The 26,570-nt window shown below is 31.8% G+C and overlaps 1 protein-coding gene across 1 annotated transcript; it reads left to right on the forward strand.

Annotated features, from left to right (window-relative positions):
• The first annotated feature begins 7,765 nt into the window (after positions 1–7,765).
• On the forward strand, positions 7,766–25,840 carry LOC100642653 (scavenger receptor class B member 1). The gene is made up of 8 exons (XM_003399888.4): positions 7,766–8,544; positions 18,438–18,693; positions 19,027–19,168; positions 22,524–22,724; positions 22,972–23,196; positions 23,434–23,596; positions 24,058–24,302; positions 24,514–25,840. The coding sequence occupies exons 1-8, from the start codon at positions 8,331–8,333 to the stop codon at positions 24,859–24,861; spliced, it is 1,794 nt and encodes a 597-aa protein (XP_003399936.1). The 5' UTR covers positions 7,766–8,330; the 3' UTR covers positions 24,862–25,840.
• The last annotated feature ends 730 nt before the right edge of the window (positions 25,841–26,570 follow it).

Here is a 26,570-nt window from a genome sequence, read left to right on the forward strand (position 1 = left end):
AAGTACGAATAGTATAATTTCATGAAACTTGTGTTATGATCGGTTGTAATAGGACGAGGAGCAATTAAAACATACTTTATGGATATACTAGAAAACAGGTATTTCCACAAAACGTCAGAATCGGATATGTATTATGTAAATTGTACGTGATATGAATACTAATTTATTGTATAACATATCAGTTAATTATTGTCCCACGTGATAGTCTGCGGTGACAATTTCATATGTAGTGCTGTGCATTTTGATCTAGATCACGAAATGAACGATCTCGATACGAGCTAATTTTCCATCCATAGAATAAAAACAATATTTTCATACATTGTGTAATCCCTAAATTACGCAAATTCATTCTATGGAAAGAAATAACTTACTCTGGAAGAGAAATAATCGCGTATATCAAATACCTTTGTTCAAAATACAAACCCTTTCTCATCCAACACTATCACTAATGAAAAATAACTACACGACAGGTGCGTATAACTGAAAAAAATAAGAACATATTTTTCTTAAACTATGTGGTATCGTGCAACGTGTAAAATTATCATACAATTAACAGGTGAAAAAAATAGATGAAATAGTTAATCTGTTAGTATAATAGTACAAAACCTGCTTAATTTTCATTCTCTTTTATTTCTAACATATAATATTTGCAGTTACGTTATTATCCTCGAACGAACATGATTCGCAATTTTACACAAACTGCAAAATGATTCTTTATCATTAAGATACACCTTGAACGACATTTTCCAGATCTCGTTAAGTTTGTGTTATAATAGATATTTGTAAGAAAAAAAAATCTGACGGCAAACTAATTATTTGTTTCGCAGAATCTATATGGATTAGCATTAAATGCGTCTTGTGATCAGATTTCTCGACTAATTAGAACTTGATCGCGTTTATTACATGCTTAGATACGCTATATTGGTTAAAGTAAACAACGTAACAACCTATTTATAAAGTACAAATATCACGCTACTATACACTCTATAAACTTTCATAAAGATGAGAATCAGTCTAAATGATCACGTATAAATTTTTATATTCATCATATTTATTTAATTAGACATGTACCGCGATATCAACTGAACATACGTTTTTATTGTACGAAGCATCAACTTCACTCTCTTCGGCGAGTCCCTAAAGAATATTCAATTTATTACATAGAACATCCGTCATTCAATAAAAATTGTGAATCAATATAAAAATAGGGTAGTTTTATAGAATAAATAGGATACGATACTCCATATATTTCCAAGAAAAAAAATTCATTGATCAAAATGTTACGATTAATTTAGTTAATTATATCATGTTTTTAAACAGATTCTCGCTGATTTCATGGACATATTATTTTGTATTTTATATTTTATTTATTTATGATTATATTATGTATCCACTAAAAAATAATTATCCTAAGACATGATATATTCAAGTAGTTCAACAGTAAAATATATGCTTATATATTCAGCAAATTTTTTTACACAACAGTTATTTTTAATTGATTTTAAAAGTTCCATTTGATTGGCCAGCTATCATTTAAATTGATCCTCAAGTTGTATATTCAACCTTTTTATAACCATTTTTTATTCAACCATTATAACCGGCTGGTCATATATTTCCAATATGTGCCTCTAAAAGGCGATTCCTTTTTAAAGCCTATCAGTTTTTATAGCGAGAAACTGGTTGAAGAGCAATCGAGATATATACGTAAATAAGCACCAAAATCGCTTTAGTTCCTTTTCCTTCATAACCACTAACATCACGAGCGAAACCCTTTTCTCCCACTAAACTTGGTATTTGCATCGTTATCTTGCCCAGCAACCAAACTGGACACGAGCAAACTTCAAGTATGCAAATGGTAACCAATCGCAATTTTTCACTACAGAAATGCGAAGGAAAGGTTGACTTTTAGAAGCAAAAATCTGCGACGAGTTGCTTTATCTTCTGGGATACTGGACATATAAAAATAATTTATAGATTCTTTGAATAAAACATCTGAAGTTAGACTCCCCTTCATTATGTCGTGGTCAATAACGCATCGTACATTTTTTATTTTGACGATTCGATATTTCCCAAAAATAATTTTATATGGATATTTGCTGTTTGGCATAATTAAAAAAAAATTGCACAATTATAAATTACAATATTGCTTCCATAAACTTTTCAATAAAATAGCAACACGAATTTAAAAAAGCAATTCACCAACCAAAGTAACAATTAATTTGTAGTTCAGTTTAATTTAATTGCCCTATATACCTAGACACCCTTATCTGCATAATGAAATTTATTATCTGACTCTCGTTCGCTGTTGAAACATTGATTAATTTACATATAGCGAATGTAATATTATTTCGAAATTATCACGAATATTGCATGAAAAAACAAAAGTAGATAAAAAATAAAGATATATATGAAGTTTCTATGTCTCTGATATCGACCTAAATGTTTGGTAAAAGTGGTTGGCAATTAAATGGTACCAGGTTCAGCCCTGTGTATGGTTTACACTGCATTCCACTTACGAGGTCTTGTTATATAATAACATCGTACATGCAAGAATATGTGAAAACCTGCCACTACTATTCCAGATAGAAGCAACAGAATGAAATACGTAATATAAAAATACGTAAACTGTTCGATCTAACCTACGATTTAACCTAGACCTGATCTAATTTTCGCTATGAATAAATATAACGTACATTCAAGTATGAAATCGTGTTATCAGTTCGCTGATAAAGCTTCATTGTGTAAATATCACAAATAAGCAAAAAAATTCGGTTACGACGGAGATTCATTTAAATCATCCCCATTTCTCGTTTAAAGATGCTTGAAAAATTGATAACTTGTGCCCTTGCCTAAGTAGCAAACGTGTTGTTGCACACTACATATACAAACTATTAATTGCGCCACAATGCTAGTAGTATAATTTATGATATCCCATATCCGAGATTTCAAAGAATGAATGATCGCGAGCGTTTAAAGTCTTGAAAACCTATTAATCACGATTTCACGCGGTTTAATGATTCAGTAAAGCGAACTAACAAGTAGCTTCAATAAAGCTTCAATAAACAGAAAAGGTGCAATTTCTCACAACGATAAACTACGCGTCGCGAAATGATTTTGTTCCTTTTTATTTAACAAATTAAATTCATAAAAACTACGATGAATGCACTTTATAATTAAACTATCTAATTAATTTAATAATTAATTATAATTAAATTAATTATTCGGAATTTGTGAGATTTTCTGAACGAGGCATTGAGTGGTGCAGTTTAGGCACTAAGACAATTAAGAATCAGTGACTAAAATTTCTCTGTACGATCGTTTCACTTAAAAGCTTTCAAGACAATTCGGTTTTTACAACAATTGTATTAGCATCGCATACAATGCAAAATATTACTAATACTTTTATCTGGTTTTGTTCTTCTCGTTTATTTTATCGTACTAGTGGAGTACGAGTGGAAAACTTCAAAGATAGCCCACAAAACGAATAATCACAGTTTCTAAGTAATCAATCGCATACTGGCATATTTCTTGTCCATAACACGCAATTATTTATTGCGTCTATCTATCTTGTAGTTGTTTCCTTGATTGAAGAAAAAATTGTTAGTAATTAAAGGAAAATGTAACAAACATTGCTTTTTTTCGCACTACAATTAGAAATAAACGTCAAATGAACGTATTTCATATTAAATTTGTGGATCATACGATTTGCGTCACATCTATCACCGGAATAACTTCAAGATTTCCGGACCTAATATGCAAATTACACGAGTAATTTGACGTACAAAAAACATTAAGAGAAACATTTTGCGCAGGATTTTAATTTAATAAGTAACATGTTAAATATATTGTATGTATTTGATGGCAAAATGTCAAATCTTACCGAATTGTCAATCTCTTTAATAAGATAAATATTCATTCTGTATTCTTATCAAAAGTTATCCGAAATTCAAATCACTGGATTAATATTTATAATAAATACTTGTATAAATGTAGAATTACTAAGTAAATTATATTTTTTATTGTATCTGATAATATACATTAGCAGATCATGTAAGTTTTGCAAATAAAGGTAAACCAGTAAGATGTAAGGACAACAACCATTAAACTTGATCAAGGAAAAAGTAACTGTACAAAATGGAATGGAATAATAATGAATTATTATCCCCCGCGCACAATTTCCTGCCCGGTTGTGAATTGTTGTAGAAGGTCTCAATCATATTACGAGTAAAAAAACATAATAACGCGTTAAAAGAGGAAAGATACAGAAAAATATCAAGGAAACGGAAACGGATGTTCGATCGATTTCCCATTCTTTCATATTAATGATCTTAATTGAATGATGAAAATAGCCCGTTGCTTCTAATTAGAATTAATTTCATCTGGAACGAAAAGAAGACGAACTAATGTAACAGAGTAGAAGCAAAGAAGAACGTTGATATTTAGAATTTTCGGTACATACAGTAAACGTATGGAAATTTTTATTGAAAGAGTTCAATTCAAAAGAAGCGCACTTGCTCGTGAATAATTACTCATCAGACGACGTTGACTACTTTAATTTTTGATTTCTTGTTTGATTATGATACATATATGCGCGCAAGGAATATTCAGTAAGCGAATGTACGCCACGGAGTGTCTATCGATCATCTTCTCAAATCAAGAAGTTCTCTAAGTGAATCGCAACGAAACAGACCGAAATAAACAATGACCATGCACAATACCTGAGATATTCCTATTTCAATAACTTCAAGAATTTCCTCTTTTATCTTTGCTCCTTTCACGTATAGTCTTACGAACGTAGAATGCTCTTTGTCGAGATTTATGGCATACATTAACATTGATTCAAAGATTTAAAACAATTAACCTTTTATATTTAATATTTGATAACCGATTCTGCTTAGATAGATTGGTAAATGATGTAATAAATATAATTATTGAATAAACGTTGAATATGTGTGCTACCAGGGTATCGGAGATTTAAAACTAAGCTATTTTCCTCAAGCATTAGCGTGTCAGTTTATCTTCACTTTTTTACTTACGATACTATTGCTTTATCTGACGCGTAAAAACTTTTCTTTGGTGCTGAATTTACAGTCTGCGTGATTTCATTATCTAGAACATAGATAGAAACTCTGACCCCAACCCGTATTGAGGAGGTGGAAATGCGACGATCACAAAAATATCTCCACCGAGTTCACGCATTTCTTCTTTTTGTTATTCTCCTCTAAGTTGTGACTAACTCTTTTATTTTATCTAATTTTAGCCTTTATCATTTACTATTACATAAAGTGTTTATATTCGTTAAGGTAAACAAACGAATGAATTACTTCCGAAGAACATCAACGTAAAAGAATTACACTCACTCTTGAATCATAAGTAGAAGCGATTTCGTAATCTATACATTTCTACTAAGATTAAGATTCTTTTTTATGTACAAACATTCATGGAATGATTAACTTTGAAGTGCACGATGTACTACAGGTCCTTGACTTCAGGCATATATAAACTTATTCGATCGTTCATTTGAAAATTTATCCATGGTGAAATACATATCCTACCACCTTTGTTTTAATCCTATCTTTTATATATATATATATATATATATATATATATATATATATATATATACACTATACGTAATTGGATACCAGCATCAAAACGACATTTAATTCTTACTGTATCCTTGAAATGTAGTTATTGCTGATCATGTGCGAAGGACGCAAAAGATCTTCAAGTGCTAGGTATTATTAATTATGTTTATTATTTCCTCCATTGCGATATTTAAATGTAATAATATACAAATAAAGACTTGTGACTTTCATGTTGGTTAACGTAGTAATATAAAATAAATTATAACTATAGTAGATTAATAATTATATAAATTACTATAATAAGGTAGGCAAAACAATGACACAATTCACGAAACTTTGCCTCCATGTATAAGGATACACAGCATTACACACTGTTATAACCAGTTATAAGTGCTTTATTCCTTTCGTTAAAGAATTTAAGTATTCTGACATACGTGTACGTTGTGGCGAAATTTTTTTGAAACTAAATCTTTGCAAATTAGCCCATAAAAGGTTAAACGAGTGACCAACTTGAACTGAAAGTTTTATAATTCACATGAGATTATAGTCACAAACCATGCGTATAATTGTGATCATTTATTCATTCGATCACGGGTCATAAACTTATATGAGTATGATTAATCAATCTGATCAACTGAAATGCATATATACATGTATAAGTGCATAAACATACAACAACATAGATACGACAGACTATTCCTTTCGAAAACAGCCAAACACAATCTCATAGAAAGTTTAATATAAATCTAGTTTATTTGAATTTTTATTTTGTCTGAATTTTTCTTACAGTAAAAAATCCTTGTCTTTTATCATCAACATTCAATAATTCATTCCAAGTAACTGAATAAACAATTCAGCCACAGGACAGTGTTATGACTTATTTATGTAAATAGAAATTCCTTTATTCCTTGACGTTGATGAATGTCTCCGTTACAACGTATGGTAGTACTTTAAACTAGATTATAAAAAAGGTATGTCCACAGTTGATTATTGACGTATACATATAGATATTTACATCTGATAGCGTGAATTTGCAGAAATCTGATCAATAAAAACTTTTACCGCGACGCGATGCATCATTATACACCCTGTAAACATATTAATCATTCGATTGAGAAAAATTTCCTATACGAAACGGTTGTTATCGTTTATAAATCCGACGAGCGGAAAGATTCTTTCGAATCTCATCTTTATAAATCTGTAATCGAAAAGAAGCCAGTGGAATTCGTGATAATATTCCCACTAGTATAAAATCAACCGAAGCGTCAAATAAATTTCTTTCAAAACGGAGATTATCTGCGTTGGGTTAATTCGGGACGATACGCAACATTCTGGCAAACTTTTTCTTGCATTCTCAGGACATTATGTACTGCCATGAATGAGCGAATGCCTCGTTTTGCTTTATCGTTTTTGTAACATACACGAGGAACTCGGAGAAGAAATGGAACAAGGACGGAGAAAATTTTTGACTTGAGAAAATTGCAGTAAAAACTGCATAAAGTTATATTTTAAGAGAAAAATCTTTATGTACTTTAAGTAAAACAAATCCTACTATTTTTCTTGATTTCGTATCTGTAAATTGTATCATTCTTCGCTAAGTTGCACGCACGATATCAATTGCTAAACAAACATTCCCCTAATGACGCCATTGTTTCACAAATAAGTGAAACAGTAATTTCCTAGCTCCAATTTCCTCGATTATTTTTACCGTTCATACTAAATCTGGCATATACACTAACAGAAGCCTAACCAACACAACAAAATCAATTTGTAATCTTTTCAGAAGCGAGACACGGGAAAACGACCCCAGCATACAAACTGCCTACTTTTCGAGCTATAGAATCTCGAACAAATCGCGTGTCGAATAGCTTTCCCCGCGTTACGAACCTGCCCTGAACGATAAAGAAACGGCCGGACATCCCCTGACTGGCATATATGATCGATCGCAACAATATTCCATTGACCTTTGATCAGCGCAACCGAGTGGTACGTTGCAAGTGTCGCGCTGCATTATCCTTCACCTCATCTTTCTCAAGCAACAACTGATCTTTCCTACCTGGTGGTGGGGCACCTATACGACTTGCTGAGTGGCCAGTACTCCACGTGCTACGAACCGCGAGTAGCAGGTTGAAAGGCAAGTGGGGGTCGAGAGTGACTTTAATACATTTTTTGAACTCTGCTGTTCCATGGTTTCGTCACTTTTGTACAGAAGCGCATACGGTTCGCACCGAGACTGAGAGAATAGTTGATTGTCGACCGAGAACGATCGAGTGCACGATTCTTCTGACCATTTATGTAGCGTGACGAGTTAGAATCGTTCAGTGATCAATCAACGATCGTCCAAATCGAGCCATTCGCTGGTAACGTTTTCACGTATTCAAATCGTCGAATTTCGCGAAGAAGAATCCTTAATCGACTCGAGAACTGTCCACGATCGACTATTGGACACCATAGTATCGTTAAAGTTATCACACAGTGTGACTGAAGGAACCGTTACATAGTGTATTGAACTTGGACTTTAAGGAGGTATTTTTACGAAAGCTTGTTACGTGGATGTTGATTCGCTTCTACAGCTGTTCGAACTTTTTTTCGTGAATTCTCTGTCAAAGAACTGAAATTATTATCGTGCAATTTTCGTAATACTCCGAGTGAATTATATATAATACGAAATCTCTCGTGCCGGTGCATTTTGTTATGGACTTTCTTCGCTAACACAAAAAAAATTGTGCCTATTGTTACGCCATGAAGGAAATTACAATGATATGGACCAAAATCACCGGTCGACGCTACTCGAACGTCACCGCGAATCAAAATCAGAGCGACTCCAGCGAATCCGAGGAGATGGCGATGAGTCGGAGGGCAAGCGATTTAAGAAGAAAGTCTTCGATTGTCATGAATCATTTCATTAATACGGCTCTCTCGGTGCATACGCATAAAAGGCCAAGTCGATGGAGAAGTAAGTAATTGCTTTTAAATGCGGAAATTGTAAATTCAAAAGCTGCACGGTGAATTCGTAATTGCCTCTTTGTTAAGTTTCCATTCGACGGGACGAATTTATAAATGTTCATATACTGTAGTCTGAATTGTTGGTTCGAAAATTAATTCACGCTGAATCTTTCTGTGAAAAATTTATAAGATAAGATAAAATTAAGTATTAAGATAAAATTTGTATTATTCTCCATTCAAGCGATTAAATTTCATACAATAAATATGTTTATGTCGCTGATAATGACGATGACGAATCGAAGCTGCAACAAATCAGGCATTTGCGTATACAAAACGTCAATTTATACAATTTCCTGAAATTATCGAAAACTAAAAATACGATCGCAGTGCAAATGATACGTATTTATAGCAAATACCAATGAATTCACGCATTCACGGTAAATTATGCATTATCATGGTTTTATTTGACAAGTGGACGCAACATCAAGTAATGCAATGAAATGGAATGGTATGACACGACTCTTTTTTATAGAATAATTATAATATATAATAATATAATATTAATTACTTCCTAGTATAAATCTATAATCGTGCAACATCTTCATGCCAACGTTTCAGTTATCGCCTAAAATGATCGAATTACCATATCCGATACAGTTACACGTGAGATTCGTGAGATAGAATTCGCGCCTGGCTATTTATGCTTCAATTATTCTTTGTTCATTTTTATTCAACGTTTTATTTATTACGTAAAGTCACGTCAATTCCAATCCTTTGCTAATCGAAATAATCGTTGCTAACAAAAAGGAAAGCTGTTTATTGAAGAAACAATTATGTTAATATCGCGGAGCTAATTAAATGACAGAAGAATTAAGAGATCATAAAAAACAGTGCTTTTTATGCTTCGTATTGTTTTTTGTCGATTGTATGCCTTGTATAACTTTTAAAAATTTCCGTCACTCATCCGTAAATTACACTGCAATTATTCTAGACGTTACTTTCTCATGTAGCTTCTGATTCCAAAGATTTCTGGTATCTATTCGTAGATTATATTTATCTAGAGGAACGATAAAATTAAATTTAGGATATTATGAGGTTCAACAACCCCATTTCGATATTTTTTAACATGAGATTAAATGATATTCGGACTATGGAATACAAATAAAAAATTATAAAAATTTGTCTACGAAGTGAGATATAGCACTCGGGTAGTTTATCAACGAATTTACTTTTGATATCGCTATCGCCTTTCATTTCTGTGTCAAATGTCAATAAAACATTTTATGGTTACTAGTGAATTGATAATTTTATAAATAGATTATATGTTTGATGCGTTGCAAATATACGCTAAAAATCATAATCAATTTTCACTATATATTCATCATTTATCTATGCTCTATTAATTGTATAGCTACGTAACTTTGTATCATTCGTTTATTAGAAATGAATGCAGATTATTGCTGTAAAATTACTATTATTGCTTGAAAAATTAATGGTTCTTATTTAAAAGAGTGAAAATAGCGAATAATGTAGAAATAGCGAAGGTATTAAACCAGTTTTATGAAAAATTTTCAAATTTCTTAATAGATAAAATAAAAAACATCAATTAAAGACAACGAAATTTCCATAACGAGTTACAGCTAATGCAGGTTACAAGTTTTAATTTGGAAAATGATCGGTTCTCATTCTCTCTTTATTCGTTTATGATAGCCGGTACGTGTGACAAAGCAATCGTAATTCCTACTCACTGAGAACAAAGGAAAAAGAAAGGAGAATGTCCGTCTCCATATGAAGATTTCAATGAAGCAATAAAAAAACGGCACGCGTACTTTATGCTAATAATGATTATCCTTCTTGGACACACGCGTCGGAGAATCGCAAGAACGCCATAGAATCCTCGAATATGAAAAGCTTCCTTCTTCGTTCAATGCCGTATAAACTGGTGTTTTAACAATACAAATTAAGGTAATCTTCTAATCAGAATCTTAACTGAATGCATATTCCAAGTAACAAGATAATCTAGCTTTTCCTCGAGAGAATAAACCTCCTCATGAATCACTAATGAAATTTTCTAACGACTTTATGTGGCTTATTGTCAGTTGCAAATTGACCTGTAAAAAATTAATAAATCGAATGCTATTATAAAGTAATTCAATATACCTAATAATTCAGAAGAAAAAGAATGGCAAGAAAAATGAGTAAGCCAGTAAAAGATAAGCAAGCAATAACAGTCAATTAGCCATCCTAAATGGCGATGACTCGAACTTTTTCGACATAAAGTTTTTTTAAATTACGAATTCTCGAAGATTTAAACGGATAATCTGTTCACATTAAAATCAATGGAAACATTCAGAGTGCACTGAACGACGATAAAATACATATCTGATAAAAAAAAACAAGAACATCCAACGGGTCTTCATTTCGAATTCAAAACATTTACCCGTCACTCGTAATAGCTAGATCTTCGATATACGGCTCGATACACCACAAGAATCTATTAACATATATTTTTGCAGCAATATTTAACGTGACTCATTTCTTCGAAATCAGACAGCATAAGTAGTAACGTAACCAATATGTACAAAAATATTGATCACTCTCATCAGGGTACTAACATTTTGCTTGCGGATGGTAAAAGTATGGAATATCATAATGCACTGAAGTAATCGAGTTATCAAATATTTATCACATTCCCATGTAATACGTATTACCAGAAACTTACAAATGAGGCTGCGTTCCTCAAGAAATGCATTATGATGCATAATGCTTCATTAGTATTAGTGCGCATTCATATCTTATCAGTTTGCCCTTACACCTTTGATAAAGTTATCTGTAACGTTACTGAATGGTGCATTTTTCCTATAGCTTCATTGTGGTTAAGATTACTTGTTGAATACTTATTCAAACTTGATAGTTGAAATATCAAAACATTTTCAATCACTCAAGTTGAACTATAAACAATCCCTTGCGTGATTAGCGATACCTATAATTAGAAAAATGGGTATATATCTTCTGTACCGTATTCGAGTGGCATAAAATGACATTCCAAAATTATTTTTCTACTAAACTTCTAGAGAATGTTTTCCTTCTTTAAGAAATAAAAGGTAACGAGAACGATACAAAATGCTAAAGAGGTTCACACAGGATAAATTTAACTGTTCTTGACAAGCGCGAAAGATTAAAGATCTCTAAAGAAGCTATCGGTAGCTTGCTTGTTTCCCATCAAAGTAAAAACTAATTTATACATATTTTAGACGCCTCGATTCCGAGTTCTTATAACTTGGCAATGGTATTGAAATCGTTTATAAAAGAACAACTGGATACTTCCACCAAAACCGGTTCATCGAAACGAAAAGAGACAAAAACAAAGTATCAGAAACTTCCAGACTCGTCGCACGTATCTATCCAACAGCATAATAAACGATGCTTAAGGAATTTTTTAATAGTACAATTTATTATTAATTCATTAGCTTCTATATTTACATTATAAAAAATAAAAAAAGGATGGATGGATAAAAATAAAACCGATCGAAGCCGAAAGATATACTATTTTATGGTGACAGGATTAATTGAATTAACGTTTGATTTGTAGGATTATTACCACGTTCTAAAATAACAGTTATTATGGTGGTCGCTTCTCTAATTTGGTATTTTAATGCAGTAGGCAGTCTCCTGTCGAACGCAAGGTTATTCTTTCGTATCGCCTTAGCTTCGATAAACCTGTTCCTGTAACCGGTGCAACACAACATTGCCATCCAGCATTTTCCTGATGCGGTTTAGCAAGGTAGATAATAAAAAGAGTGACCAATTTACTTGGTATGCAGGAAATTATACAAGTAGGCGAAAAGATGAAAGCAAAATCGGAGAATGAAAAACCATTAACGTCGAACAGTATTCTCTTCTTAGATCGGGTTTTGCTTCTTGACGAGTTATTTTACAGAAAGAACTCATTCCGATCGTCTTTATCAATCATTTTCTTTTTCTTTTTTGATATCTATATCATATTTACAACTGGGTCTGTTGAACCAACCAGCAGCAATAACAATCATATCGTTGTAAAGAAATGCGTTTCGTTTTTTACGATCTTTAACAAAAATTTACCATCTCTGACCGGCTATTTTATTCTGATACATTTGAATACACATAAGTGCATTAATTGTGTTAGGAATTCCTATCGCATTTTAGAGTAGTCCACATAAGTAGGAATGTATAGTAAAAGCATTCATTTGAAATTCAAAAAATATCAAAATAAGAAACAATCAAATTTAGAAATGCTTAAATTTAAAAATCAAATTTCCACGCGTATCTATCAGAAAGATATCTATTATATCAGCGATATAACGTTAACAAGTTGTTGATAAGTCGAAATAACACGAAACTAGACATCAAATTGTTTTCCTAAATTCGCTACTTCCAATGACAAATACGTTGTTTCTCGCACTTTCTATATCCTTTCCTGTCTGTTATTTATCACCTTCTTTTTTTAAGCCCACCATCAACCCACTCACCCCTCCGGCCCTGTTTAGCACATTACTACGGAGTGCCCGGATTTCTCAACCTCGCGAAAGTGTTTGCCTTAATATTGAATTAATATTCAAGAAATTTTACATGCATCATAATAATAAAAAATTGGACGCCGATAAAGTCAAAAATCAAAATATAAAATCAAATAAATCAATACATAAAAACATAAATATAATAAATAAATAAGTAGATAGTTGAAGTCAAATAATAGCTGTTATTTACCACCTGATAATTACATTAGAAAAACATATTGTACTACCTCTATCTCATAAATTTATCGCATTGCAAAGTATATCCAATTCATTTACATGGCGTTTGCGCAAGATGGTTCCACTTAAAAATACCAACGCGAGACTTCGTAATTTGGTCGTTCGTTGCTGGCATTTGATGTACCCATTGGAATGTTAATTCAACGCATGAGAATTGGCGATTTTTACTCACTGAAAAAGTCAGATCCTAAATTAAACGAATGGAACGTGTCTTGCTAAATCTACCACCTAAGGTCACACAGTGTACCTGCTGAAGACACGAGAAAAGAATAGGAATGATGAATGGCGGAAAGCATGAAATAGGAGATCTGTAGAACTTTTCAATTGATCGGACGCTTGTGAAATAATAGAAAGGGGAAAGATCACGGTAAATGAATTCTCGTAATCTGTCATTACGCGAATATTTCAAAACTACGAAACAACGTCGTTACGCATGCAGATGAATTACCACTTTCTAGAATTTTACGATCTCCTCTGATACAGTGAAAACAATATCCTCAACATTCCTCTGCAAAGTGCTTGTTTTTATCTAGCCATTTTATCTAGCATTTTAGCTTAACTCTTAGACAAGATTGCCGAGTAATACTTGCTGTACATTTTATGGGAATTCCTACATAAGAATAGAGAAGAATAAAGAATATAGAAATACGCACTATGAAAGATCAAAATATTGAATACACGCGCTAATGAATGCTGCAATCTGAATGAAAATTACATATGAATGAAAATTATGAAGTTACGAATATATTTAGAAGTCTCTTAAGTGAGTGCGTAACTATAAAGAAAATAAAAAATAAAAGAAGACAAAAGTTATAAAGACGTACGATGCATTCAGAATCGCGATCTTAATCTTTCATTCAAGTGGCGGTTGCATAAATAAACTGGAGGAGAAAGATGGCAATAAAAGTACCTGCAGTAGTTGGAACCTAAGAAAGGTAGACTCGGCACATGACTAATAATGAAATGTTTTAGTTAAGTAGCTGTTGGGATTAAATTTACATTCCGCGGATAGTACTCCTAAAAGACCGCGTCACATTGCGAACAAGGTTCTACAAAAAAGAAAAATACGCACGTGCCATACCTTGATTGGATTTATTTACATTACGCAACTTCGTGAGTCGCGACCGGTATAAAAAGATCCATAAACTATTAAACGAACGATGCGTTAGGTTGCTTTTGTCTCAAAGTGCATTGTTCGTTGCAAGCAAATCATCGTATGGAAGTCATCAGCCAGCTAATCTGACAATAAATTGTGTGCAGTCACACGTGCAGGCGTCGGTTACCCGATAATGCTATGTATCTAGTTAATGAACACGAGCTCGCATTTCGCATTGACAATAAGTGCCGTAATTACGTATTAATCAATGTACAGGGAACTAATTCGAAAATGAGATCAGATTGAATATTAATATAGCTTTTTGCTCTAACCGATAGATAATAGAATCTTCGTTGATTCCACTAATATGGTATTATAGTATTTCACTTTTTATATCAATTTTAACACCAAATCAGTGAAAATGACTGCTATTAAATTTGCTGTTTTAGCGATTACTAAACACATGCGAGTATACGTTAATTTTATGGAGATCGAAGCATGATTACATATATGTGCTTATTGATTTTTATCATATTGCTTAATGTATACCTTGCTAAAGAATAACTACGTTTTTTATAAAAGTACCATGTAAGATATAATAGTAGGTGGAGGCTTGTGATTAATAATCTACAATTTACGTGATGATTTGTAACATTCTGTTGGAAGATTACTATAAGGCGAACAGACGGCATCGTTGCCCACGAATAAATATGTATTTTGTAATTTCCTGTTCCGTGTATGGAAGCTAGATGTTTCGTCAAAGTGAACATCCACAAAAGAGCCGCGATTCCCTGGATATAAAATATAACGAGACACGGGGCAAATATGCACTTTCTATTGGATGGCGTATTTGCAGTCGCGTCCCGATTACCGCCGGAAAATTATTACCACATCGTGCCGCACTGCCAGCGATCTTGCAATAGCCGAGAGCAAAACGATTCCTTCTACGAAACCTATAGGCCTATAGTATTTGCTAATCTTCTATCACTCGCCAGAATTTTAGTATTCATATATCGAACTTAGCGGTGTTCGTTACTTTGAAATGTCAGAAATAATTTCCAATCATCAACGAACTCGATGACATAAAATAATCGTTCCTCTACGTAAAATCATTTTAGGAAATCATTCTCATTTCTTTATGATGTTGGAAAGGTTCTCGTGCACACGCTTATAATTAAGTACTTATCGTTAGCTGTCTCAATCGCCGCGAAGCGTTGATACTCGAAACATCTCATTAAGTTTTCATCTCCCGAGGAAATGACGTATGATCAATCCGCGTCTCGCTACTTTTATTTTTACATTTTCTCTCTTATCACGTACTACGCGACAATTGCACGGCGTGTTTCCGGAGATAACATCGTACGATGTATTAATTGAGCGATTATCTTACGAGTTGAAGTTATTTATACTGATCGATTATTTATAACGATCAATTTCTAAGTCTAACCTGTCTAATTGCCATGATTAGCTGAAATCTCAAATACGCAGCCGAACGATTGAAGGACGCGATCTAATTTCATAATACTTTACAGATATTTGAACAAAAAATTGAATATGATTGAAGAGGACCTATATCGATCGACAGGTATGCACGTCCTTCGAAGGAACGCACAGGGTTCGATATTTGCGATTGTATTTCCGCGACACATTAGTATTCCTCGTGATCTACGAGATTACTTAACGGTTACCAAAGCAATCGGTTACACGTTCATCGTTTTTTGATGAATACCATGGGTGTGTAACGCACAAACAGTAATAGTACGTACAATTACGTATATCAGGTGGTTCAACTAAGCCTGTCTCGTGGCAAGGTCAGAAAAAGAAACAGGAAACAGAAAATGCGCAGAAATTAAAACTAATCAAAGATCTAGGCGATCTTTATCCGTAGGATTTTACATACATGCGATATATTACACGTGGCCACTAAGCTTTAAATTAGCATATCATTTGCACGCCTAAATCATTGTCTAATTATTTTTGTCGTTTTCTACTACAGCTACATTTCCACCGAAGTTTGATTTAAAGCCGCGCAAACAAAAATAGAGATTTATGCAAAATCCAGGGCCATAAAGTCCTTCGTTCCTAATCTCGAAAACAATCGAGCCTTACGTAATATTTTTTTCTTTCGCTCGATAAATAACATGTATGCAAATGCTTGATATATCACAATATATCGTTTAAATAAATTTATTCAGCCAAGGATTCCAACAACATCACGCTAACACGTAAATACTTGACGAATAAATAAAACTGAATAGACCGTTGATTATCGTGCATCGATGTTTTGATCTCTGCCCCCTTCCGTGAGAGAATGAACTTTTTAAAGTGCCCCTTTCAATATCAATCCATTAGTATTTAAGAATCCTATATTAGTATTATATTAATATTATATATACTTTATATTAATATTAAAGAATTAATATCTTAATTTAGATGATTTCGCTTAGGCATGACGAAAATTATCTTTCATCGGAAATTATCATTATCGAGATGCAAAAGAAAATATACGAAGTAGCTTTTAATTATTCGTTTATTAAATTTTTCAAATTGCTATTTACGATCAAATGATTAAAACATCCGGACTAACCAGACCCAAAACTAACTAGAAGTATCGTTAGAGACCTTAAACATCGAAATCAAGTACATGTTACAACCTGAATTGCATCAGCAGATGCACTTTAACCACTTCGTAAGACTGAATAGGTGAACATTTGCGTAATGTACATACATATTTTCCAATTGATATTAAAAATATCCACAATCGAAATAAACATCAGTTTATGAAAAAAAAGTATAATACGAAGGTAAATTCCTTTAAAGAGGACACAAAGCCTCGAATATTTTCTTCGAGGCCTGATGAATATTCTCTTAAAATTCATCGAACAGTTCCATGTGCACAAACGACAAATTTTAAAATGAATCGGAATCCTCGTGTATTCAAAGTACACATATCTCATGCAAATTCGACAAATTGTCGTCCGTTCGCGGCACGTAATATTTTGAGACAAGTCGGAAGTTTTGGTCCTGAACTGTATAATTCGAAGTTCTTGAAAGATACGATTCTCTAAAAAATGGAAGGATTCATACCACGACATTTGTCTGCGTTTGTTTTTACCCGAGCAAGCAAGAGAATACTCGATACTTTTAAATTCCAGATAAACGATATATTCGGACAATATTCATTATATAATTACATAATTTAAAATTAATAAGTAAAATGATAATGAAATGAATAAAAAACATAATTTAAAAAATGGTTACGTAATTCTCACAAGCATAAATTTCATTCGACGGTAAATCAAGACAGATCACTTTTTATAATGTCGATTCTAACATACGAATCTAGCTACTAAATGCGTTATTACCTTAAAAATAAAAAAGTTTAACGCGAACCATTTTTGTTGTAAGTTCACCAATCGAAATATTACACTGGGGCTTGTAGCTCGATCCAAACAGTGTTTTTCACAATGTCACACGAAATAGGAAAAGCGGGTTGCTGTGAAATTACGTAATACGATCTAGAAAAAAAAGTTAGATGACCGTACTTTATCCAGAAGAGTCACGTTGACGCAATTGATTACCAAACAGGGGAAAAAAGTCTTGTTTCAGCCGCAAATGATGTATTTATGCACAAACCGAAAGTTCGCTTTCTATATTCGACAGGCATTTGCAACTATAATTATCTAAATTTTAAAAAGTCACAAAAGAGTCTGTCAAAAATTTTCCATCAAATTTTATTGTTATTTTATCTTAAATTATACATTAACGACGAATATAATAATATATTTTAGTCATGATACTGTACTTATTCAATAGATCTGTATTTTTTGAAATTCATTATAAAAACGATATAACGATCAAGAAATTTTCACATCTACTGTGTATCCCATGTTGACAAATGAAATGGTAAAACGATTCAATCAACAATCTTACCATCCGATGGAATCAAATATTAATTATCACGAATCGAACGCTTTAAAATTCTCACTCCGTTAATTTTTCAAAACCGTGCAGATATTCTCGTACCGATGATTTTGGGATTCTTTGGCATTACCATTGGCTGTGTTCTTATGGCGATCGATCCATACGATTTAGTTTTCCGCGCGAAGGTGATGTTCAGCCCCGGTGGCGAAATATTCGAAATATGGCGAAGGCCGAATATCGAACTCTACCTGAAAGTCTATCTCTTTAACGTGACAAACCACGAGGAATATTTATCTGGCCAGGAAAGCAAGCTACGATTCCAGGAAATTGGACCCTACGTTTACCGGTAAGTGTATTAAATTATTATACCTAAATAAAACTTAAGTGATTTTGAGAAATATTATATCGAGCACGTTAAGTAATATATACAATTAATTTAATTATAAATTATTCAATTCTATGATTTAATCGTGGCCAGTATTGTTGAAAGCAAATTAAAATTGCTATTGGAAAGTTAAAAAGCTGTAACGTTCTTGTTTTATTAGATAAAATTTTCAACAGACTATTTTTTAAAGGTGTTACATATAAAAATCAAAATTTTCAGTCGTACATAGATATTTAATTTCAATTTGAAAGCCTCAATATCTTTCTTTAATGCCGTAAAATAATTGATTTTTAGGGAATCGTTAGAGCACAAAGATGTTCAGTTCAATGACAATGGTACGGTGCTGGCGTATCTACATCACCCGTTGCAATATATACCACATATGAGCAATGGAACAGAAGAAGATATAATGATATTGCCGAACATCGCCTTATTGGTAAGCAAAACTGTTTAATTATATACTTTTATGGGAAGAAGAAACTAACGGCTAAGAATGTTTCGTGCAATTACCAAGACAGTCCTATTTAATGTTGATTAATCTACACCAGTATGTACACGTGTATGCACGTTAAATCATAGCGAAGAAAATCTCGAAATTTTGGTGGTTTTATTAATCGATGTATGCGATTCGATAAATAGAAAAACTAAATGTCAATTTCATCTGAAATTTTTTAATTTTTTAAAACGTATTAATTTACAGAATGCAGATAGAAATATATATGCATGAATATTTCCAAAATCATTAATATTTCATAATACGTATATACACAAATACCAGATAATTCACTCAATTAAATCTGTTTAGCTTCTATTCACTAATTGTTCCTATAAAGAATTTCTATAAGGTGTCTCTATAAATCTATATAACAGCGTATAACCGATACACATACTAAATCATATGATAACCTTTACCAAGCTCAAATGAATCGACTACAACTAATCATTCTGTACATTTCAACTTAATTCAATTTCAAGGTTGCGAGTTTACTTAATTACATTGTGTTTTAGCATATTTATTCAGCATGTGTGCTTTAGCATATAAATTCATCGCTAACAGAGTATAAATGTATAAGCCTTATAAATCTTTATGTACCTTCCTTTAATCTAATAATCGCATAATCATAGTTTAAAATGTTAAGAAACAAATAAGTCATCCATCATTAATAATTCAATTGAACTTGTAGTACTATCGTGTTATATTTTTAATTGTATCAGCAAGTTCTCAGCAAATATTAAAGTTAGAAAGTAATCTTTCAAATAAGATCATTTGACTATACTCGTTTTCTTTATTATGAAATGATAGCTTTATTACAACGTAATTATGTAGAGAAATTATTATTTGTCAACATAGAACAATATTTGATAAGAAGATATTTAATAGTACTCACAATCAGTAAAATTTCAAGAGCAAGAAACAATATATTGATAACTTGTATCCAGCCGTAGAATAGCTGCCAATAGGGTCAATGATTCATCAAGCACGATTCCTTCACGAGTATCACGGCTAAACTTCCGTTTTCTCCTCTTTAAAGAATTCTTCGTTGAAATGAAGAAGAATATATTTTTTTCTTAAAGCAAATTCTTTATTGGATGACAGAAATGCCATATCTTACGATATTAAGAATGAGAAAAGAAGCACGGAACAGGTTAATGTAAATAATTGGAATGGTGATATATTCCATCCCAATCGAGTCTTCGTCACAGAAATTGAATAGGATATTCATTAGAAACAGAAAACTCAAGGTCTACCGTTAAAGCAGGTTACAGGTCATCGTGACAAAAAAGACAGAAGTATTATATAATATTGTGTTTGAATTCTGCATACAAAAAGAAAGCTAATTATGAGAATGTTGTTCAGTAATGCACGATTAATTGAATCAGTGTACTTGGTATTATTCGTTGATATCTCTACTTCTGTAAAAACATACAGATAGCAAGATGAAGGCGTAAAAAAGTATTTTCCATATTTGATATATGTGATAAATAAAACTTTGGTTAAGTAAAGTGGTCCAAGGTGGTTCACCAGGAATCGAGAATATTCGAATCTATTCATTTCCTTTAAAAGAATGTCCTACTAAAGACGCGAAAGCTAAAAGTAGAAAGGTGGAATAATGCCGTAGGATAAAATACTCAATTTTAACTGCAAAAAAAGTCTATTCTCTCGGTAGGAAAAATTTCAAGTTTCAACTAACAACGACGTCGTAAAATTTTACAGCTATATCATGTTCCATTACAATGAATATTAAGATTCAACTTTATAAAAGTTGTTATAAGTGTTGTTTATAAAACAAAATTTCCTTGAAACACAGAAAAATACCGGTTGAACGAAATATTCCGCGTGACACATCTCTGTTTCCCTAGAATTGTATTGCATTCGAAAAAAACCGTGATCGCCGACGCATACACGGTAAATTTCCATTCGACGCACGAAGACATTCTTGACGAATGCATCATATTTAAAGCAAGAAAGCATCAAATACTTGAATCAAGAGAATGTTTCACCATACATTTAGGGTACTTTTTTAAGGCAAAATTTATGCATATTGTTTAAGAGAATTAAACATTTCATCAATAGATTTCTTAGCTTTACGCAACATAATAACATACTTCGTTCGATTACTTGCATATTGACAATGACATTATAAAAAGTGAAGTAATTCTACAATACTGAATGTGCCATTAGTGGACTGATAATAATCAAAAGAGACTAAAACGTTCAATTAAAAACTTATGCATATTATTGCATGATCATCAAAACTAAACAAACATTACAATCAATCTAACATCAGTTATTATCTTTTTGCATTATTTGTATCTTCTATAAACTTTTTATTAGCAAGTTTGTATCAAAGAAAAACAAATGAACGGTATTCATAATAAGATCCAAAGAATCCAAGAAATACAATATTCTCATCGTACACAACGTGTTTTATGACCAGTCTTCTCCAGTGACTTAATCATCAATTTCCGTTATTGCAAGTACGTCTATATCAATGAACACGGATAACAACATCCTCTATAGTGTCCGGTTTAAATTATGTTCTTAGAGGCATCAAAAAGAACGATTGTTACGTACAACAACGAAGAGGGAAAGCTAAATGTGAAACCAAAAGTGCAATTTCCTCTTCAGAATATTTCAATAAATTCACAGCAGTCGAAGTATAAAGAAAAAACGTATCAATGTATATTCGTGTGTAGCACATATACCAGTGCGCATGCATACAAATATATATATGTAGTAAAAAAAGTAGTTAACGCAAAGCGAGATCTTCTAGTCGTATACATAGATCGGTAAATGCATGTAATTAAATGCAGCCGCGTGAATGAACTTTCAGACAGAAAATGAAGATGAAGGAAACCCTAGTTCGGTACGAGGACAAAACGAAACGGCATAATTAAGTCGCCTAACAGAAGATACGGGAATGAATAATGTTCTCTTTAACATTTTCCGACAACAAGTCATCGTTAATTAACTGTAGAATACGTCGACCATGAAAAATCACATTTCATAATAAAGAAGATTAATTATATCGCGACACAAAAATTGATGAGCTTACAAATGGAAAAAAAGAAAATAAATAGCTAATTAATAGCGAGCTTAGACTGTTTCATCGTGAACATTCACAGATGTTTACACAAGCGTCAAATTTATTTATTAGAATCCGATTATATGTATATCTTGATAATAATCAGGAAGCTATTTTATTCGACTCTTCGAATCTTTATAAAAACATTCAAGTGCAAAATAATTTTTCACATTTTTATGAGATAATTCTCTTTTTTCATTTCAGAGTATCACAAACGTAATGAGGAATTCTGCCTATCTAACCAGATTAGCATTAAATCTACTAATCGTCAACACGAATTCGTACCCTCTTGTACGAATGACTGCTAAAGAATTTATGTTTGGCTACAGATCCACCCTTGTTACACTTGGCAATAAGATGATGCCATCGTGGATCAAATTTGATAAACTAGGTCTCATTGACAGAGTGAGTTTCAAATTCTTAACAGTTTTGTCTGTTCAATTCTTTTGAAAACTTATTAATTCGCAATTATATTAATAAATTAATTCACAAACGATTATTACTTTAAGTTTTAATCAGGTCCTCTTGAAAAATATTAACTAACAATTTTATAAGCTTCTGGAAAATCGCCACCCTTTTGCTAGGTATCACTTCGAATCTCGACTGTACATCTGTATTTTGCAGAGATTTTAGTGTTTCCTTTTTACTACAGATGTACGATTTTGAGGGTGATTACATAAACGTTTATACCGGCGAGAAGGATATACGACGGACAGGTTTGATTGAGAAGTATAATGGTGATGTAAATTTGCCACAATGGACAGGAAAATGTGCAAATGTGAAGGGGGCTAGCGATGGAGCAAAGTATGCAAATTACATCGAGCCGAACGATACCGTATTATTCTTTAGAAAAAGCCTCTGTCGCAGTGCCACCATGGTAAGTTATATCTCACTGCTCGTACACGTTAAACACTTGAGAATTACGTATTCAAATAATTTCATAATATCTTGTAATATATCTTCGAAGGATCCTCGTGCTACTTTGAATTACCATTGACTTATTAAAAAAAACTTATTATCAAAAATATAGTAAATAGTATATAAAATATTAGAGGTTAAGTAGATGTTTACTATCGAAGGATATAATAAGTAAGATTAAAACATAATTTTACAGACACGAATTGGAGAAAAAACAATAAAGAGTTTGCATACATATAAATATACATTTGTCGAGAATATAATGGATAATGGTGCTTACATTCCGGAGAACAAATGTTTCTGCCGCCATGGATATTGTTTAAAACCTGGCTTAATTGATGTCACCGACTGTTATTACGGTAAAATAGTTTAAATGATTATAAAAATAGCATAAAAAAATATATATTTTACATTGATGAATATTAAAAATGTTTGTATGGATCGTATTAACATTAAATCAGAGGGTGTCGTTAAATTTTATTCCCATCACGCATACTAACATTATCAATTAATATAGTCAAAATAGACAGATTGATAGTTATAGTTTGATAGAAAAAAGATCCATTTAGGGAGATAAATTCCTATATCAATCGTAGATATACTCTAATTGCTTTAATTATCAAAGAAGAATGAATAATTCATTCATACTAGTAAATATTAAAAAATTAGTAGATACGTGAGTAAGTACACTGTGTAATAATAAACAATCGATGACATCTTCGTACAACCATTAACATTAAGAATATGGAGTTAAAAGAACAAAAAGAAAGGAAATTAATTTATATATTCATGTTGATTACTTACCTTTACAATGATGCAGGATTTCCAATTGCTCTCTCGTATCCACACTTCTACAAGGCCGATCCAAGCATCCTAGAATCTATCGAAGGGTTAACTCCAAACCGTGATGCTCACGAATCTTTCGTATATATTCAACCACAGTCAGGTCTTCCGGTAGAGTTTGCTTTCCGTTTTCAAATCAACATGGCTTTGCAAAATATTGGACATATGGCCAGAGTGGAAAAATTCGAAAACTTCGTCTTACCATTACTGTGGTTCGAAATCGTAAGTACTGAAAAATATCGAATTGCAAGTATCGAACATATACCTTCAATATCGAATATATCAATAGCATTGATATCTCGACATTCAGATTTATCAAATAAATTTAAATAATCCATGATATTGTCAATATAATATAATAAATACATTATAAATATAAATTTTGTGAAATTTCCCATAAAAATATATCTAATTTTCAATATATTTTTTCCAGGGAATGTCCAAATTGCCAACATCGATGCTTGTTCGTTTCTGGTTCTACTTAAATTTCTTACCGGTTTTTCAAAGTATAATGATTTATTCTTCGTTGCTCATTGGCCCTATACTCATAGCTCTCGGTGTTCGCAAAATCTTCGTATATCCGAAGGAATCAATGTTGACTACCCAATGGCTCGGCTCTCAAATGAAAAACAAAAAATTACAATTTTTTAACAGTAGACGAATGTCGTGTAAGATCGACGAAATGGACACTTATTACAGTTCGTTAATTGAATCGAAAGAAGAAAACAAAGAATCCGAACCAACAGCGGACTTACCAACTTTGAAAGAAGATATCGTGTGACCATCAGCATCCGGGAAAACTATAGAAAGAGGCTATTTCCCGCGCAAAATTGATGTTCGAAACCAATGGGACGCATACAGATTGTTTTCAATCTCGAGATACTGCGGTCGATCCAAACGAAATATCGAATTCCACATCGATATGTAAGAAAATATATTTATCTTCGATATTTTTTAAACTGGTTATAGTATCGTAAAATTGAAATTTTATTTATCTATTAATGCACTGTGATCTTAGAATGAAAATATAGTTGCATAGTGTATAAAATATAAAATAATTGATAACCTTTTTCAAATGAAATCGCAATGTGGTAAATAGTGACATCTTGTTAAACGATTGTAATTTTACTGATTAAACGACACAATACAAACGGTGCTAATTCAGAAATTATTAGTTTCTACTTTTACGTATAATTAACATCTTTTGTTATTGGAAAATTTTTTATGGGTGCAGAAATTTTTATTATTAATATTTTGGTGATGGTATTTTATATTTATAATAAATTTCTCAAAGACCGGTGCACTTATAGATAAAGAAGCGCAAGAGGATACAATAATTTGCACAAGGGGTTTTCTAATTTTATATAAATAATTAAGTGCATTAAGACTGATATTATAGACTGGTATAGTGATTAAGTGATTTATAATACATATAAATATTAAAACAAAAACATGACGTAGTTGGTACTTCATTAACATAACCAATCATGTTATCATATGTAATATAATATACAAAAAATATCAAGTTTGAATAGCATCGTTTGTAATTAAAACTGAAATGGATTTAGGAAACGGTAAAGGGGATTGTGGATTATTTGATTTTGTATATCTAAAACATATTTATTGATATCATAGTAATAGAATTTTATTATTAATTACATATACTAGGTAAATATATACTGCTCTTTTGTTAAGAGCTGTTAAAAGTATTATATTATGTTAATCTTAAAAAGTGTTAAAATATACATATTATCATCATAGATTCTTTTTTATCAATGATAAAAAAGATCCTTATATTTTTATTATTAAGTGTAAATTCTGTCATTGAACTTCAATACAATCAGTTGATACCATACCCATATGATATGATATAACGATACCAGATCGCAATGTTATCATATATTCATTTATTTCGTAATTTCACGTATGTACAATTAAATTTGTGATAGTCTTCCATTAGTTTTAAGTAATTATTAAGACATTTCTAACACTAAGATTTTTCTAAAGAAAATTTATAATTCTGAGATTAGGACTACATTATTTTTCAAATATGACTAAATGTACTATTTCCTCTTTTATATCAGAGTATTTCAGTTAATTCTCTACTTGTAAATATTGCTCATACAACATTAATTACGAATTTTCGACATATATAGTATTCACATTGTGTATAAATTTTTGAAATGCCCATAACATAAGTATGAATATTTCTTTAAATATTTCATCACTCTTGCCTCATTTATAGATTTATATAATAATTGTAGTGAACTAAGGAAATAGTATTCTTATAATATGCAAATAAATATATTCCTATAAATCATGTTTAGCTTTAGAACAATAACAATTTTTTATATACATAAATCCTATTTCCTTGAGTTATATATTCTGCACAATTTAATGGGAATAATGTTATGTTCTTTACAAAAATATTGGATTCTTGCCAGTAAAATGTTAATGATACATATAAGTATTTGTAAGAATTGCTCAATA

Source organism: Bombus terrestris, chromosome 12 (assembly GCF_910591885.1).
Source record: "Bombus terrestris chromosome 12, iyBomTerr1.2, whole genome shotgun sequence".
NCBI lineage: Eukaryota > Metazoa > Arthropoda > Insecta > Hymenoptera > Apidae > Bombus > Bombus terrestris.